Source organism: Buteo buteo, chromosome 24, assembly GCF_964188355.1.
Source record: "Buteo buteo chromosome 24, bButBut1.hap1.1, whole genome shotgun sequence".
NCBI classification, from domain to species: domain Eukaryota; kingdom Metazoa; phylum Chordata; class Aves; order Accipitriformes; family Accipitridae; genus Buteo; species Buteo buteo.
In genome coordinates this window covers 22,000,727-22,017,453 of record NC_134194.1, presented here as the reverse complement: position 1 = coordinate 22,017,453, position 16,727 = coordinate 22,000,727, and the positions used below count along the sequence as shown (strand labels likewise).

The window sequence follows — 16,727 nt, the reverse complement described above, 5'->3', positions numbered from 1 at the left end:
GTGCGAACGTGGGCACGCTCATGTCTGGACGTGTGCGTATGCACATGTGTACCAGGAATGACCTCTCCCATTTAAAACTATAAAACTAGAAACTATATCTAACAAAAAAAAAAAGGGGGGGGGGGGGCTGAAAGTAGCTAACAAAATCTGCAACTTAAGTGAGCCCAGAATTTTACCCAGCTGTGCTTTTTTCTGCTGCAGATGTAGATGCAACGAACAATGCAATGAACACAACTCCTGTGCATGGCAAGGCAATAGCATTCCTCCATCTGCATGGAAATGTATTCTTCCATTCAATGGACAAGGTCTTGGGCTGAGCTAGCACCAGCCACTCATTTGTCCACTGTCAGCAACCACTTTGCAAGCTACAACTGCGGTAATTTGCTTGAGAACCATTCACTACCTGTGTCCCCAGTTCCTGCCAGGGCAAGGATAATCAGCAGGGCAGCATCCCAGAGAAAGGGAGAAGCTCAGCCTTGCCTGCCCAGTGGGTGCTATTCAGGCCCGGCTGTGGATGGTTGGTTTTACACTCAGGCTCTGTGACATACATGCACTGTGAGTGCACAAGGGACACTAGAGCCAGGGAAAACAAGCGGTACCTTCGGACGTGCTCTCTTCTGGGTTGCACTGGCAGTATCGCCGGGAGAAATGAATCAGCACCCGCTCCCGCTCCTGCGTCTCTCCCATCAGCGGGAATGCTTTCAAGAATGTCCTGCAAAGAGAAAGTGATACTTAAAGATGTCATGGATCAATCTGCTGGGCAGCATCCATGCTAAGGAGGGAGATGGAAAGGGGCTCCTCAGAGCAGCTAGGAAGGCCTTTGTCCTCCCCCCAGCCTGTGCACCCCTGGGCCCCTGCAGGTGCAATGCAAAGGGTGTCTATGGAGCCAGCTCTGAGCTGTGTGGGGAAACATGCTGTCAGCTGAGATCTGACCCACCTCCGGCTTGATGGCACCAGGATGGGTTGTCCATCCCAAGGGAAGAAGTTGCTCCCACTTGCTCTGAATTTGTATGGGATGGGATTCCTGGAAAAGCTGCTTTCCACCATGGGGAAGCAGGTTGTGGGCCCTCCTGTTGAAGCCCACTTTTGGTGGCAGTACCTTGTGTCAAACGTGACACCAAAGCAAAGATTAAATGACAACCTGGAGATCCCCCCAGTCCCTGCTCCTATCACATGGACAGCTTCCCATGGCGTCTGGAAGTCTGGAGGAGAAACCCACCGCGCTGCTCCGCTCTGTTCAGCCCAGGCCCTATGCGGGAGTGCCAGAGACCAGCTCACCTGAGTGCTTTGTCAAGGGTCAGGCCAGTGAAGTCAAAGAAGCTGAGATACTCCTCTGCTACCAACTTGCTAAATTCGTTACTGTAATTAAAGAGGGAGTAGTCAGCCCTTTAATCAGGGAAGAAGACACTGTCTACAAGAGGAACAGCAGACCGCTGCCTCCTGGCCAGCCCAACTCCCAGCAAGACACTGCAGACGTGACCCCAGACCCAAGGGGACTTTATCCTAACTTGAAATGCTGCTGGACAAACCTCCAAAGGGCCCTAACATGCCCACAGCCTAGCACTGCAGCTGCCAGCCCTAGACACCTGAAAGAGATGCCTGCCCCCACTGAATCCCTCTGCTGTGCTGCTGGCCAGGGAGAGCCTCATCCCAAACCAGCCAGGAGAAGGGGGCCATAAGGATGTCTTGTGCTCATCCAGCACCCTCTCTCTTACCTAGTCCTCTCCCATTGCTGGACGTGTCCCCTCCTCCTACTGCAATATTCCTGCTCTCCACTCCAGGTTGGCTCCCATACCACCCTCTCACCACAGCACCTTGCTCACGTCAGATGGATGCCACTGGGAACTGGAGCAGGAGAGCTCTGAGGAGCTTTTGGCCCTGCTCATCCCTGAATGCTTCTCCAGAAACCATTCCCCTGCCACGTTTTTGAAGGACACTTGCAGACATGTTGCCTTTAAAGCCAGAATGGGTGCTGTTAAGTTCCTCTATCTGTACAAATCAGGTAGTGGAAGTGCAAGAATAATCAATGAATGCTGGTAAGAAATGGGAGATGATCTCAATATGCTCAGCCTTTGCCATATACAATTCCTTTTCCTTCTCCCCACAAAATGAAAAGCATATTGCTAAGCATTGCACATCCAGTTTCATGCCGGGACATGTTACAAGCACAACTCATTGTCTTTCCTACAGCATTGTTTCATCTTCTGCTGTGAGGTGGATGCTGTAAAGCCTCTGGCATGGATGCTGTCCAGAAGCACAACACACAGCAGGATCAGGCAGAGCAGCATGACAGCTCCAGGGAAGAGGTCCAGGCTGAGTTTTGAGGAGCAGGACATAAGTATTGGTGCTGGAGTTTGTGCAGGAGACTGTTTCAAAGCCACATGAAGCCACAAGGCCTCACACTCATAAACCAGTCTTATCATTTGGGATTGCTAGCTCTGATAAAGACCATGTCCTCATGGGTCCATGGCCCCCCAGGTTAGTCTGTCTGAAGCAGTGCCACAATAACTGGAATGCAGATTGCTGACAGCTTCCCAGGGAGACTTCTCCATTTGTCCTGGAACTTCACAGCAAGGTGGTATGAGATGCAGAAGATGACCACATGTTTGTGAAAGGAGATGTCACCACATCTTCACCTCTGTGCCAAAGAACGAGCAGAACCAAGCAAGCCCCAGGCCTCCTCTGGGATCCTCTCAGCTCTAAGTCTGCAGAAGACCTCATGCATTGCCCTGGCCAGTGCTGGGAATTAGCCAGCACTCTCCCTTCCACAGGTCAGGTCCCACCTCATAGGTGCAGATGTAGTCTCTCAGAAGAAAAGGTCTGATTCCTTCTGGCTGAGCACCTGTTTACCAGGTGTCCTGGGAACCTGCTTGGGCTCTGGGCACACAGCAACAACTGCCATGTACTGCAGCACTACAGCAATCAACAGGGGAGAACAGTGTCTGACTCCTCCCATTTAACCTCAAGCTGGGCTTGAAGAACTGGCCTTGCCCAAGGCTCCCTAAATCCAAAGGACTTGGCATGTCTATATCCCAGCACAGATCTTGGGTGGGCTGAATTGCTCTTGTGATGTCTCCATGGCCTAAACTGGGAGCTACACCCTAATTTACATTCCTAACTAGATCTATAGGCAGGCAGGATAAAGGTGGGTGGGAGCTCCCCTTCACCCCACTCTCCCATCAGGGCAGCCCTGAAAGGCAGGCAGGCCTTGCTGCCTGTCCCTCAGCTCACTGGGTCTTGCTGAAGGCCAGGAGTCCACAGGGAATTAGCGACCCCCAGGACAAGTTGTCTGTACCAGCTGCTGTGCTGCCAACACTCCCCAGCCTGGATGCCCATCACACCTTCCTGTGTGCCTCACTTGGTCCCTCTCTGCTTGGAAAAGGTCCAGGCAGGGACTGCCAGCTCTGCTGAGGGAACCAGACAGTGTTGCAGGACACCTGAAGGCAGATGGCCCCCAGGAAGCAACAAACTCCTATGTCTAGCCAGGGGCTTAGTGACATTGATGGGACCCTTCTCCCTGAGCTCCAGAGCCAGTGAACATGCCCCAGGCATGCCTGGGACACAGAACTCCAACACCTGCCAGGGAAGATCATGGCCTACACTAAGTTGGGCTTAGGTGTTTGCTCTGGTTTTCTCATTCAAGAACTGGCCTCCTCTCTCTCTGTGCAAGTCCCAGCCCCTTCTGCAGGAACAGGTGACAATTCCACCATGCAGCTCAAACATGACAGAGACATCCCCACAAGAACAGCAAAGTATTTCCCATGGGGACATGTCTGGCATCCTCTGGCTGGTGGCCTTGCCACACAGCCAGCTTCCTCAGACCTCCTTTCATCTTACACCCCAGCTTGACACTTCCTCCCTCTGCCTGGTTTGGGAAGGTCCAGGCACCAAGAATGCTTAGTGACCTGCTGGGTCACAAGCCACCCTGGGGGTAACACAGAAGCCCTGGCCTTTTCTCACAGTTTCATTCCTGCATGGCTGGACGTGGACAGATATGTGTTGTTTTACAGCCTGAATCACACTGTCCTACAGAACCAAGCCTGTATTGTCCAGGATCCTTTTTGCACCACAGTCACCTGGGTGAAAAAAGATTGCCCTTAAGAAGTTTGGCTAAGGAAAATTCACCTAATCTCCAGGGGAGGAAAATTGGCTGTGTGCCCATGTCATACTGCCCATGGGACTCTGACAGACCCCCAGTTCCCAGTGCACTGTGGTGCTGAAGCTGTGCTCTGTTCCCTGCTCCCTTGCTGCCTGCGTGATTTTGTAAGCACAGTGGAATCCTGGGAAATCCCGCAAGGAAGCACCCAGCACTACCATCTTCATGGCCTGGCAGCTGAGACAGTTCAACCTCCAGCCAGCAAGAGACATGCAACGATGGGTAGTGACAGAGCTGAGACAATGCCACAGACAAGTCCAGGAACAAGAATCTTCCATGGAGAGTTCAGTTGCCAAAACACATGCTCTTCAGAGAGACAAAGGTAATTTCTGGATTTGAGGTTAATTTCACAGAATTGTGTCAGCTGGAAAGAAAGTATTTGGAGATATCCAACCTGCATTTCCTTGTTCATCAAGCCTTTTCTACTTGTCCTGGTTTCAGTTGGGACAGAGTTAATTTTCTTCTTAGTAGCTGGTACAGTGCTGTATTTTGGATTTAGTATGAGAATAATGAGAATAATAGCTGATGTTTTAGTTGTTGCTAAGTAGTGCTTATCCTAAGTCAAGGATTTTTCACTTTCCCATGCTCTGCAAGTGAGCAGGTGCACAAGAAGCTGGGAGGAAGCATGGCCAGGACAGCTGACCCAAACTAGCCAAAGGGATATTCTATACCATAGGACGTCATGTTCAGTATATAAACTGGGAGGAGTTGGCTGGGAGGGGTTGATCGCTGCTTGGGGACTGGCTGGGCATTGGTCAGTGAGTGGTGAGCAATTGCACTGTGCATCACTGGTTTTTCTTGGGTTTTATTTCCTTCTCTTGTTGTTGTCTTCCTTTCCATTATTATTATTATTGTTGTTGTTGCTGTTGTTATTGTATTTTATTTCAATTATTAAACTGTTCTTATCTCAACCCATGTGTTTTACTTTTTTTTTTTTTTTTTTTTATTCTCTTCCCCATCCCATCAGGAGTGGTGGGGGGAGGAGTGAGCAAGTGGTTGTGTGCGCTGCTTAGTTGCCAGCTGGGGTTAAACCGTGACACTACTTATTTGATAATGATGAATGGTTTTGGTTTGGTTTGGGGGGTTTTTGGAGAAATTTTTCAATGCTCACAAAGAAAAAAAAAGAGGTTAAAATGAGCTAAAAAGCTTTAAAATGAGTTTTTACTTTTTTCACAACCCTCCTAGCTAGCCCACCTCCTACATGGATCTAGCCTGAAAGCATCACTTAAACTTAGCCTGCTCCCACCACTGTAGGTTGGTCTTAAGATTGTCTTAAGTGGGCAAGACCAACTTAAAACACACCTATCCTCATCCTTCTTCCTTTCCTGCTCTGCAAATCCACCTGCTTGGTCCAAGAGCCTGCAGGTCTATTCAGGTCTTGTGCTAGGAAATTATTCAGATGTCAAAAATGCAGATGATCAAAACAAAAGTTTTCTTTTAAAGGCTGTGTCAATTCCCAAATGTGGGTCACCAAACAGCTTTCCAAGGTGTAAGGATTGCAGGTGTGAGTGAGGACTGCAGGAACTAGCAAAGGGACACACTCAGATGTACCCCCAGAGACCTATTGCTTTGAAACTTCCCCCACTCAGTGAGCTGTCATAGCAAATTTGCAAGAAAGAAGAAGGATTTTAGACCTGAGGCAGCAGCAACCAACAGTGCACCTGCTACAAGAACCACAGCAAAAAAAGAATGGGGATGCTGCCAGGTGATATAAAGAGCCTCTAGGAGATCATTCGTGGGCTCCTTCTGTCGCAGGACTAAGCTGGGAGTCACAGACGATCCTTGGTACTGAAAGTTTGGGTATTTGCTGAGGGAGTTGTGTTCTGATGATCTGGACAGGAGTGAGACATTTCAAGGATATAACCCCCCCCCCAGCAACACAGGTTATATCTGATCCAGGAGAAGGATGATGGAGATTGGTATCCTCACACCCACTGGCATCCTAAAATAATCTGTTACTGCTACACTCGTTACTGTTCCTCCGTCTCTTAGAAATCTCTGTAACTCTCCCACTTTTGAATAAGCACTTTTTATTTTTCTTCTGCCTTATGCAGGCAAAACTACCAGCTGAGGTGCTTGGACCTCTAGTGTGTATCTGGCTCTCCATCAAACCCTTCACGCCATCTATACAGACTGGGTCTAGGAGGCACTGCAGCAAGAAGATTTTGGGAGGCAGACATGAAAAACCTGGGAACTGGCAGGGAGCCCAGTGCAGATCCAGGTCTGGATCCCAAACCCTTCAGCCTGGGGGCTGATTTAGGGGGGGTCTTCCTGGGCCCTTATCAAATGCAGGAAGCTCTTGGTTCTGGTGGGCAGCAGCTTGTGGCAGTTAATGCCCAATATACAAAGAAACTTGTAGGATTCAGATTGCAAGAGCATCGGGCTTGGACCAGTTTCAACTGGAAGGATGACCAGTTTCAACTGGAAGGATCTCCAACACTCATGACTCTACCCAGCAAGCCCTTGTAACAGCAGGCTTGTCCCTTCCTGCCTTTGTCCTGTCCTCCCAGCACAACCAGCGCTCCCCCAGACCCTCCCCAACACAGCTGTGTTTCTGCTGGCCATGCTCAATGCTGCCATCTCAGTCAACCTCCTTGCAGGGTTGGCTGCAACCCAAAGCCCACTTACTTTTTCCCAAGCTGGCGTGCCACATCGCAGCGCTTGAACCCTTCGAGGTTGTAGAGACGCTTGGCCAGCCTCTTGGCAGCCTCACTATCCGCCCTGCAGCCATTCGCCAAGGTGTCTGTGCTGCCCTGGTCAAGCTGCTCCATGCTGCCCATGTCAGAGTCAGAGTCTGACAGTGCGTCTTTCAAGCTGGCATCGCTATACAGAAACAAGAAATAATTCAAGGAGCAGCAATGTGACTTGATGAAACCCACAGAAAATGCCACAGTTTGATTTCTTCTTGTTCCAACCAAAAAATATGAAAAAACAATACATTTGTGAACTGGGTGTTGGACAAACCCTCTTTCATTTCAGGTCAAATGAAATAGTACAATTTTGTAGAAAATAACTGAAGAAATGGTGACTTCTCCCTGAGAAATGAGGACATATCTATTCAAAGCAAGCAGCAGCCCCAACACCTTTCTAGGCTTCCTCTCTCTCCACTGGTATAGAAAGTGATACCAAGCTCTTTCACAGCTGTGGACATTCAGGAAATCTTGGGAGATAGATGGTATGCTTTTCAGTTCAGATTATTTGCCAAGGATGAGAAACTGCACTTGTACAAATTGTGCCAATGGGACTGGCACCAGACCTGCTGTCACTGGTGGGCTGCTCCTCTCCCAGCTGCCTGCTGGTGTCGTGGCCAGCTGTTCCCACAGACAACACGTTGAGCAGCCCCACTGGCACCATGTAGGTGGAGCTGTGCCCCTTTATTTTCTTGCCCAAGGCCAGTTATGGCACCTATTCACACATTTTTGGCCACTGTGACTCACTAAAGGCCTGATAGCTAGCTGGACATATGGCTTCGCTCCAGCTCTCCCATGACCTGGCTGCTCATCACCTGGCTTCCTCATGCAAGTGCCCTGCAGATGAGCTGCTGCCTCCCAGGGATGATGGTTTGGGTCTGAGCTGGTCCAGAGGATGAAGTCTCTGCTGATCTTACTGCCTGTAGAAGAACTTTTGGTTACGCATCTATAGGGGCACCCAGTCCTAAGTGAAACCTTGAGGTTTCCCTGCGCTTCAGAGCATGTTTGAGCCTGACTGCCTTCAACCTGCCAAGGGCTTTTGCAGATATCAGGCAGGTAAGGCAGTGGTCTACCCAGAAGACCCACAGCTTTGCCTGCTGACAGGATTTATGAGCAGCCAGATGAACAGTGGTGCCCTCCAGAGCAAATGTGAACACAAAGTGCTGAGCCTTGGCTTTTCTTGGGCTCGCAGGGCTCCTACAGGACACTGCAGCTCACCTGCAGTTTGGGGTCCTGGGTTTGAGAACAGGGAGGACTCAGACACAGGCCCACTGGGGACTGGCTGGTTTAATGCCATGAGACCTTGGTTGCCAGCTGCAGTCCTAATCTACAGGTAGGAAGGTTTTTCCTGTTGGCATTTGGCCTCTCTGCCACAACAGCACATGAGAGGAAGCACAAGGGCGAAAAAAGCAGCTCCATGTCTATCACGTCCTCTGAGCCTTGCTCCTGGACTGGCACCCCATAAGACAAGGAGCCCTTGCCCAAGGAATTCCCAGCTTGTCTTACCTGATGGAGTTAATGATCTTGGTGGCATCTTCCTCTGACCCTTCCACATGGAACCCATTTGGGATACTCTTCAAGGACAATCGGCTCAGCACGTTCTCCGACCTGCTGCTGGTAATTGAGTGCCTGAGGGGGCTCCCAAAATCCCCCTCCACTGGCTTTGCTGCTGCTTGCTCTTGCTTATCAGCAGCCATGTGGTGAAGGGCTTCTCTCTGCTGGGCTACCAGTTTCTGCTCCAAGAGCTCTGGGCTTTCTTTGACCCTTTGCTGGATCAATGGGGTAAGTGGGGCCTCAAAACTGACACAGCTGTCTGTCTCGTCTGTGAGAGAGAGGACGTCCAAAGAGTCCAAGCTGCTGTAGTATGTACCCTTCATAAGGTCAGACTCAACTATCTTCTCAAAGGTTGAGCTGAACCCATCCCTGATGTCTTTGAACTGAAAATGTTCCTTGTCATCCTCACTGCAGTTCAGCTTGGCATCTCCAGAAGCAAACCTGGACCAAAAGGGGAAATGTAGAAAATACTGTCAAGGTAATTGCTTGCACTGTTCCACTTGGAGCTAGGCAGCAAGAGAAGAGGCAGAAATGGATGCTGTGATTATAGGCCCTTGGGACCTTTCTGTGGTATAACCTGCTTGGTTCCCAATTTTTTTACAAGCCTCTAGAGCTGAAAAAGGCAGAGTTTTATGATGAGCAATCCCAGAGGCCCAGCCAACCCTTAATTTGGTCATGCCCCAGTAAAAAGCCAGACCTCTGAACTGGAGACGTTTGCACCTGACACCTGCTACTGGATCCACTGCCAGAATGGATTTAATCTGCAGGTTATATCTCCCTTCAAGTGTTCCAATTATGGCTACTTCAAAAGCATGAAAATCATTAAGATCGAGGCTATTTCATCTAAATTTGGATGTTGGCAGCAAAGGTCCTTGATCCCTTTTATAGCGGAGAAAAACCAGAAGTTCTTAGGGAGCAATTCATATGCTGTAACTTAAGCTTTTTTTCTTAGATTGAGGCACCCTAGAAGTGCAAGGCACCTTACAAATAGTTTTCTCTCCACTGAGAGGGATGTAAAAGGTGATGGACACACATCCAGGCAGGGGAGTCTCCATGCTGCTTTACAGCTAGCCTGTGGGATTCAGGCACAGCATTACAGACTATGAAATGCATGAACCTACAAGCCTAGCTTCCAAGTAAGCACGGATGACCCTCAGCAATCGACACTCTGGCTTTGAATGCAGGGGCGTTTCATTCCAGTGTACATCTCAATACGAACCCACACTGGGAGAATTAATCTGAGTCAAATCCAGCAACACCCACTGTGCTGGGAGCCCTGGAGAGCTGGGAGGGCTCAGGCCCTCCTGGAATAGACCAGGCTGCAAGGACCTGCCTGAAATACCCCAGGTTTCTCAGGTGAAACCTGCCTCCTCACTTCCAGCAGACACTGGTGTCATTTGCTTTGTCAGAACCAGACATTTCATGCGGTGATACAGGTGAAAACTAGGGGAACAGTAAGCTGCTTTTCCTCTGCCTGTGACAGAGTTAACTTTCTCCGTAGCAGCACATATGGTGCTGTGGTTTGGATTTGTGACTAAAACAGTGTTGATAAGGTACCGATGTTTTAACTATTGCTGAACGTGCCCACACAGCATCAAGGCTTTCTCTATTTTTCACTCCCCAGCAAGTAGGCTGGGGGTACGCAAGAGACTGGCTGGGGACACAGCTGGGACAGCTGACCGGAATTGACCAAAGGGATATTTCATGTCATACAATGTCATTTTCAGCAAAAAAAAAAAAAAGGGGGGTGGGAGGGATTGGTCTTTCAAAGTAGCCATTGCTCAGAGACTGGCTGGGCATTGGTCTGCTGATGGGAGATGTTGAGTGATTGCTTTTGCATAACATTTTTTCTTTTTCCTTCACTTATTAAACTGCTTTTATCTTGACCCACAAGTCTGCTCACTTTTGCTCTTCTAATTCTCTCCCCCATTCCACAAGGGATGGTGGTAAGCAAGTGTCTGGATAGGTGCTTAGTTGCTGGTTGGAGTCAATACACTGCACCTCCTCACTATGGTTGTCTCAGTCTGGAAATCCTGTGTCAGCATCGTGGCTGTGCCTAGTGCCCCTGCTAATGAGCACGGCCTCACTTTGCAGCAGAATACGTTTCCCTGAGATGAATTCTGGAGGTGGATGAGGGATAAGCAAGTTTCCTGTGCCAGTGAACTGTACCTGTGCATGCCCAAACCCAGCTACTGTTAGCAATGTTTCCTACTGGGCATCAGTGACAGACTACTCTCTGCCTTCCACATCACCTGGCACAGAAGAGATTGGAAATGGATGTTGGGAGGTAGTAGGTCTAGCACAGAAGCAGCAAAACACTTGTGAGCCAGACATGGCAGAGCCATGAGAGTATCTCCTAGGAGCCTGGCCACTTCTCAATCCATTTTACAAAACAGCTTAGTCTTTTTAGGTGGGGAAGCTGAGGCACACCACTGCACTCCATGGAATTGCTCATAGCAAAAGTAGAGAGAGGTAGAGAGATATAGTCTTGTATCCCATCTCCACCAGCAGACAGTGGAGAACAGGGAAATCAAGGCGACCACTCCCTGACAGCTCCCACAGCCAGCCCCATTTCCAGCTCCCAGCTATCTGTATTCACCAAAGGCTGTCTGGTTTCATAATGGAGACAGACCCCTGAACATCACTGCCGTGCTTGGGTCGAGGCTCAGTGGAGCCCTGAAGCCAGGTCTACTCGTACCATTACAGGGTCTAGGGTGCATACTTCCTTCTCTCAAGGCAGGAGGGATTTGCCTGTATTTCCACTGCACAGCTGAGCAAATAGCAAGGAGGGAAGGCTGCCTCTTGAGCAGAGAGCAGGTTGGTAAGGCCCTGAATTTACTGGCCCAGATATACTGATCGAGTGTCATCCATTCCTGGAAACCCTAGCCCTTCAAAATGCCTCAGGCAGGGTGGAAGATGGCTGGCCATTTCAGGACACAGTGGCCCTAAGGGCTAGGGAATGCACATCTTGCCACCAATAATAACACACCCATCTGGGAACCATCATCATCATTTTTGTGGAGCAGCCAGTTCTCATGGGCAGCACAGGATAGACCATGCCCGAGCGGTGATCCTTACATGGACCGGTAGTCCTCCAACACCCTCATCAGCATGGGCAGCAAGAACTCAGCATTTACATGAACACTAATTCCAGGGAGTAAAATGGGACCTGGCATCCCTTCATATAGGGAAGTCCTCAAAGTTATCACCCTTGTTTGCTACAGGCAGTGTGTTTAAAGACCCAAGCCTACAGGATAGGACGTACTCTGCCAACAGGGATCTTCTCACCCCAAGAATCCACAACAACCAAAGACAGTCATAGCGTGAGAGGAGATAGTGGACAACTAACACAAAACCAGTGTAATGAGGGAAGACTGCAATGACACATACACATAGCCTGGCCATGACTTTGTGTACAGAAAAGATCTCCTTCCACAAAGCAGGATGAACTTTAAAAACTTCCCCTTGTGACAGGAAGGACTTTACAGCCTTAATTACACCCAGCAGTGGGAATTATGGACCTGCCTTGGCAGCTCATCCCATTGCCAAACTTCTTGCAACATCCCTCATCCCCAGTGAACTTCCACATCCCCTCCCCTACAGAGCGTCTGTGTCTTCCCCACTCCAAAGAAAAACCCTGGGTCTTTGTGGTTTCCCCAGGTCATCACACCACTCCTTGGCCTGCATCCCTTCACTCCCATCACCAGCATGTCTGTGCAGGAGCACCCATGCAGGAGGGCATGCCCTGGTACATCCCCATGAGGTTTGGTGCTCAGCATGTGTTTCCAGGGATGTTGTACACTGCAGCTGTGCCTGTAGGTATTCCCGTGGGTGCTCCTGGGCATCAAGCCCTTCAAGAGCCATCAAGCCCTGCACCTCCTGGATATTACTTAGCAGGTTCCACTTTGCCATAATCCCAAGGCAGACAGCTCCCACTCTTTCACCCCACTGAACAGAATCATTTCCATTAACTGTTCACACCACAGGGCTTGTATTTTCCAGCCCTTTACTTATTCCTTGAGCCCAAACTCATACAGCAGGCAACAAAGTGAGAAAGTCTGTGTCCCTACAAATGCCCCAGCAAAGACTGCATGGGACTGGGGCAGAAGCCGTGGTCCTGGATGGGTCAGTGGGCACCAACAAGTCAGGCAAATCACATCTCTCCTTGCGTGGTCCCAGAGAAGACAGAGGACAAAGACACTTTCTACAGCTTACACCAGCCTAGGAGCACCATCTCCACCTAATTCAAACAAAGCCAGGCTAAGGTGGGAGACAGTGAAAGACCTCGCTCATGTGAATGAACATACCTCCCCACAGAGAAGTGTTGCATACTTATTACACAGCAGGGAAAGCAATTACTTTACTTAAATAAGGAACTGTATATTTATTTGCATTGTAATCACAAGGTTTTGTAAGCGTATTGAAGTAACACTGTATCTAATTGCCTGTGCTGCTTTTCCCAGTCATGTCTGAAATGCTGTTTTATTGCTTACGGTGAGGCATGCAGAGCAATGCACTTGGTTGTTATTGCAGCTGAACCGTACTGGATTCTTATGCACTGAGTTGTTTACATTTCAATTCTCACTGGTTAATTAATTGTAATAAAGTACAACCTAGTTTGCTGTGTTGGTGGAGTGGGGAGTCCTGTCTGAGAAGGACAGGATGGAAATCAGGATTTTCTTGCCTATGCACTGCAGACTTTCTGCAAAGTTTTTCTGAAACTTTATTTAATGGAATTTGAATTGCTTGATGGCTGTATGTTGCCATGGGAGAAAACGTGTGGGCAAAGGCAGCAGACCCAAACCTGCAGGTACTAAGTGCATCTACAAGCCAAATGTGGGGATTCCTCTGTTAAAAAGTTTGACCTTTTTGCATGAGTTCATGGGGCTGAAAGCAGAGAATATCATTCACTGGTGAAGCTCTCAGTTTGACTGCAGAGCTGCAACCTCCCTGAGATCAGCAAGGCTAATGCTGGGGGCTTCTGGGAAGGTGAAAGACCTCTAGGCAACATAGCCACAATGATAGGAAAATGGGGCTTTGACAAATGGTATATTGGCATGCCAATGGATGCCAAGGGATAAACTAGAAAGGAGGTAAAAGGGATTCAGTTAATGCAAACTGCAGCACAAGCACTAAAGCTTTGGCTTTATTTCCTCGACTTTTTTAACAGCCACTTCCTGCACAGACGCACTAACCTACCTTTAGCGGGGCAATCATGGTTTCTTTCTCCAGCTCCACTATGGAGTCGATGACTTTGGATGACTTTTTCCCCTTTAATTCTCCATTGGTTCAGTGGGAAGAGCAAGACTCAACCCCTTCTTGTAAAGTATTTTAAGATCCAGGGACAAAGTGCATCATATGAGAACCAGCAGGCGGATGATGACAAGTGATTTGTTCCCCAGGAATGAATAGTTAACTGCTCATTGGTAAAACATTAGGCCAGAGACAGAGAAACCCCAGGTTCTCCTATATCCAGAATGGGTCATAACAGAAACAGCAACATACTGAACGGGAGTAAAGAAAGAACTGGGGAAACTCAGAGATGATGCAGGATGACAGTGACTTCCCAGTGCCTTGGTCCATCTGTCAGGTTTGTTACTCCTGACCCACACTGATCTAGGAGAGTCAGAAAGTCAGCTATGGTCAGGAAAGAACCAGCTCCATGCTGTGTTTGTCCCAGCCACGTTTCTGCCGTTTAGTCTAAAGATAGGTGGTCAAAGTATTAAGGAGCTCAAACACAGCGAGCTAGCCCAATCCCTAGGCAATAAGTGGTTTTCCAGAGTTCAGCTGTGTCCCTGAAGTTTTCTAACTGCCCTTCTGCCTTTGAATATAGTGTGTGACTTGTCCCTTGTGCATTCAGCTTCCCAAAAGACTTATTTGCTATCTGAGTGAATATGTTTAGAGCATAAGATCATGAGCTGTGCATGCAGAGCCCAGTCAGGTTGCATCATCTCCAAATCCTCAGCCTGCCACTTCCCCACATTCATGCCCTTGTACCTTAAAATAATTGCACTTTCAGTGATTGTAGCAGCATTCACTGACCACCCTTAAATTCCTCTTGAACTCACAATCCCTGCCAGGGAGCCACATACCAAGCAAATATGATTCCCTTGCAACCTGAGAGACTTGCAGACATCCAAGACCTGACTGCATAGCTTACAGGGCTTGTGGGACCTACCTGCAGGTAGACTCCTCTAGCTCTCTGGACATCAGCAGTCTGCACTGGACACTCTTCCTCTTTGATACTTTTAATAGTGCATGTTGAAACAGTGCTGCTCCTTCTTGCTGGGGGCCTTGGGTAAAAAAAACCACCAGCTTTTTATAGGGGAGCCTGTTCAACACTAGAGACGCAATGAATTAGGGACGCCTGTTGTCAGCCCACATGCTGTGTGGCTTCACAGCTCTGCTGACACTCCTGCCTACGCTCCAGACAGCGCTCTGAACAAACGGCGCAGCCTGAAGCCTGGACTGGACTAAAACTAGGAGATGATTCACAGGGCCCTCTTGGCCACCCTGTCCCTTTCATACGTTCTGCTCTTAAGAAGGCCACACTCCTCTGTTACGACCTCTGCTGCTCTTCTCCAGCCCCCTCCTGCTTGCAGCATCTCTCCTGTGCTGGGGTAGGTATCTAGGCAGGGCCATAAAATTCACAGCAGCCATCAACCTTGGGTGGCTACAATACAGACCCTCAGATGATTTCTGGTGGCAAAGGGAAGCATCCATACTTCTCCCACAGGAATGGCATAGGAAGCACCCTGCCTCATCCCAGTGACCAGTCATTTCCCCTCAGCCCTCAACCTGCAGAACCCCAGGGAGGTCTAGGCAGTTGCAGAGGCATGAAATCAGCTGTGGACACTGCACCTGTGTGAGCGTTCCCCAGCCTGGAGGGTTATCCTGTGAAGTCAGGCTGCCAGTACAGAGGACACAGGGACTGAGGGGCATTGCACACGTGCTGGTTTGCCTCAGGCACTTGAAAATAGGATGACGCTCATATCTCAACTCACACTGCTATCCCTGTGCCACCCAGGCACTGGTAACACCTGCCACAGGTGCAGCAGGGAGCAAAGCTCAGTGCCTTGCCCTCTCTTACTAATGGCATGGTCCTTTGGATACAAAGCTGTAACCTGCTAGCCCAGGGACTGCTAGAGCAAGCCATGCTGCCAGGGACTTCCAGGGCGTACCAGTCTCCCAGACAAGCCCAGCTCTCTGTCATCCCCAGGCTGTTCGACTTGTCCTAAATTGTCTCTGGTAACTCTGCCATAAGTGCTGAGCTGAATCTCCAACTTGCATGTAGGACACCCCCAAAGTAAGCACAACCAGCACCCAGCACTCTTGAGATCCCTAAAGCTTCTCCTTCGCTTTAGGGACTCTGTGGGCAGACACTGGCTCTAATCACGGCTTTTCTGCATTTGTAACAGGGAAAAGCAGTGTGAGAAGCCCAGAGAGAAAAAGAGTGAAAAGCCACAGTCAGCCATGAGAGCAGCTGCAGCTTTTTAAACTGATGAGTTACACACGGAGCAGAGTAACTCGAACCAAGGAGGCTTGAAAAACAACACATGTAAACCAGCACTGAGCCGACGTTACAAAGGCTTCACACTCACCCGAGCTGCTCTTCTGGCTCGTCAGCACTTAGAGCTTCTGAGGATCCCAGAACACTGTGCCACCGCTCCTTGCTGAGGGCCTCGCTAGGTATCTCCTGGCTTGGGGAGCCCCTCTCCCCCGAATCCGTACTGCTTCGGCTGGGCACACCACCGTCCCGCTGCTGCAGCGGCGTCTGCTCCCGCCCCACGATCAGCTCTGCATCCACGCCGTTTGCCAGCGCCGGCCCATCCTCACGGCTGCTCTCACTGGTGGCACCCGTCCCTGGTCCCCGCTCACCCTGCCTCTCGCCCGGCTCTGTCGTTGCTTCCAGATGTTCATCCCCCTGGCCCCCGCGCTCCCCCTCCACTCCTTGGGAGGGCTGAGCATCAACCCGGGGGCTGGCTCTCCCGCTGGCAGACTCCGGAGGCTGGCTGAGCTGCTCGTCCCCATCACTGCAGGCCAGCACGGCCGGCTGCGAGCCCGAGGAATGCAGCTCACAGCAATCTGCGGCAGACCATGGAAAGTGGCTGTTCTCGCTCATATTCCGCTTGTCCCAGCGCTTACGGGCTCCCTCCCCGCGCTCAGCTCAGGCTCGGTACTACCTACAACGGAAAAGAATCCACGTCATGAGCGCCCGCGAGGGCTGTCAGAAAGGCATGGGCTTGTCGTTAGCAGCTCAGTAGGGCAGCAGTTTGAAGCAGAGCACAGGAAAATGCCCCCCACCCCTCTCGACCCCTCATTGTAAA

At 49.9% G+C, this 16,727-nt stretch overlaps 1 protein-coding gene across 1 annotated transcript in view; it reads right to left on the bottom strand.

Moving 5' to 3' along the window:
- Positions 1 to 16,522, bottom strand: part of PSD2 (pleckstrin and Sec7 domain containing 2) — a 46,207-nt gene extending 29,685 nt beyond the window's left edge. Inside the window, exons 1-5 of the mRNA XM_075056211.1 lie at positions 16,002 to 16,522; positions 8,353 to 8,841; positions 6,785 to 6,979; positions 1,279 to 1,359; positions 600 to 712 (exon numbers count right to left, since the gene is read on the bottom strand). Of these exons, the coding sequence (XP_074912312.1) occupies positions 600 to 712; positions 1,279 to 1,359; positions 6,785 to 6,979; positions 8,353 to 8,841; positions 16,002 to 16,522 (1,399 nt within the window). The remainder of the gene's footprint in view (positions 1 to 599; positions 713 to 1,278; positions 1,360 to 6,784; positions 6,980 to 8,352; positions 8,842 to 16,001) is intronic.
- Positions 16,523 to 16,727: the final 205 nt, after the last annotated feature.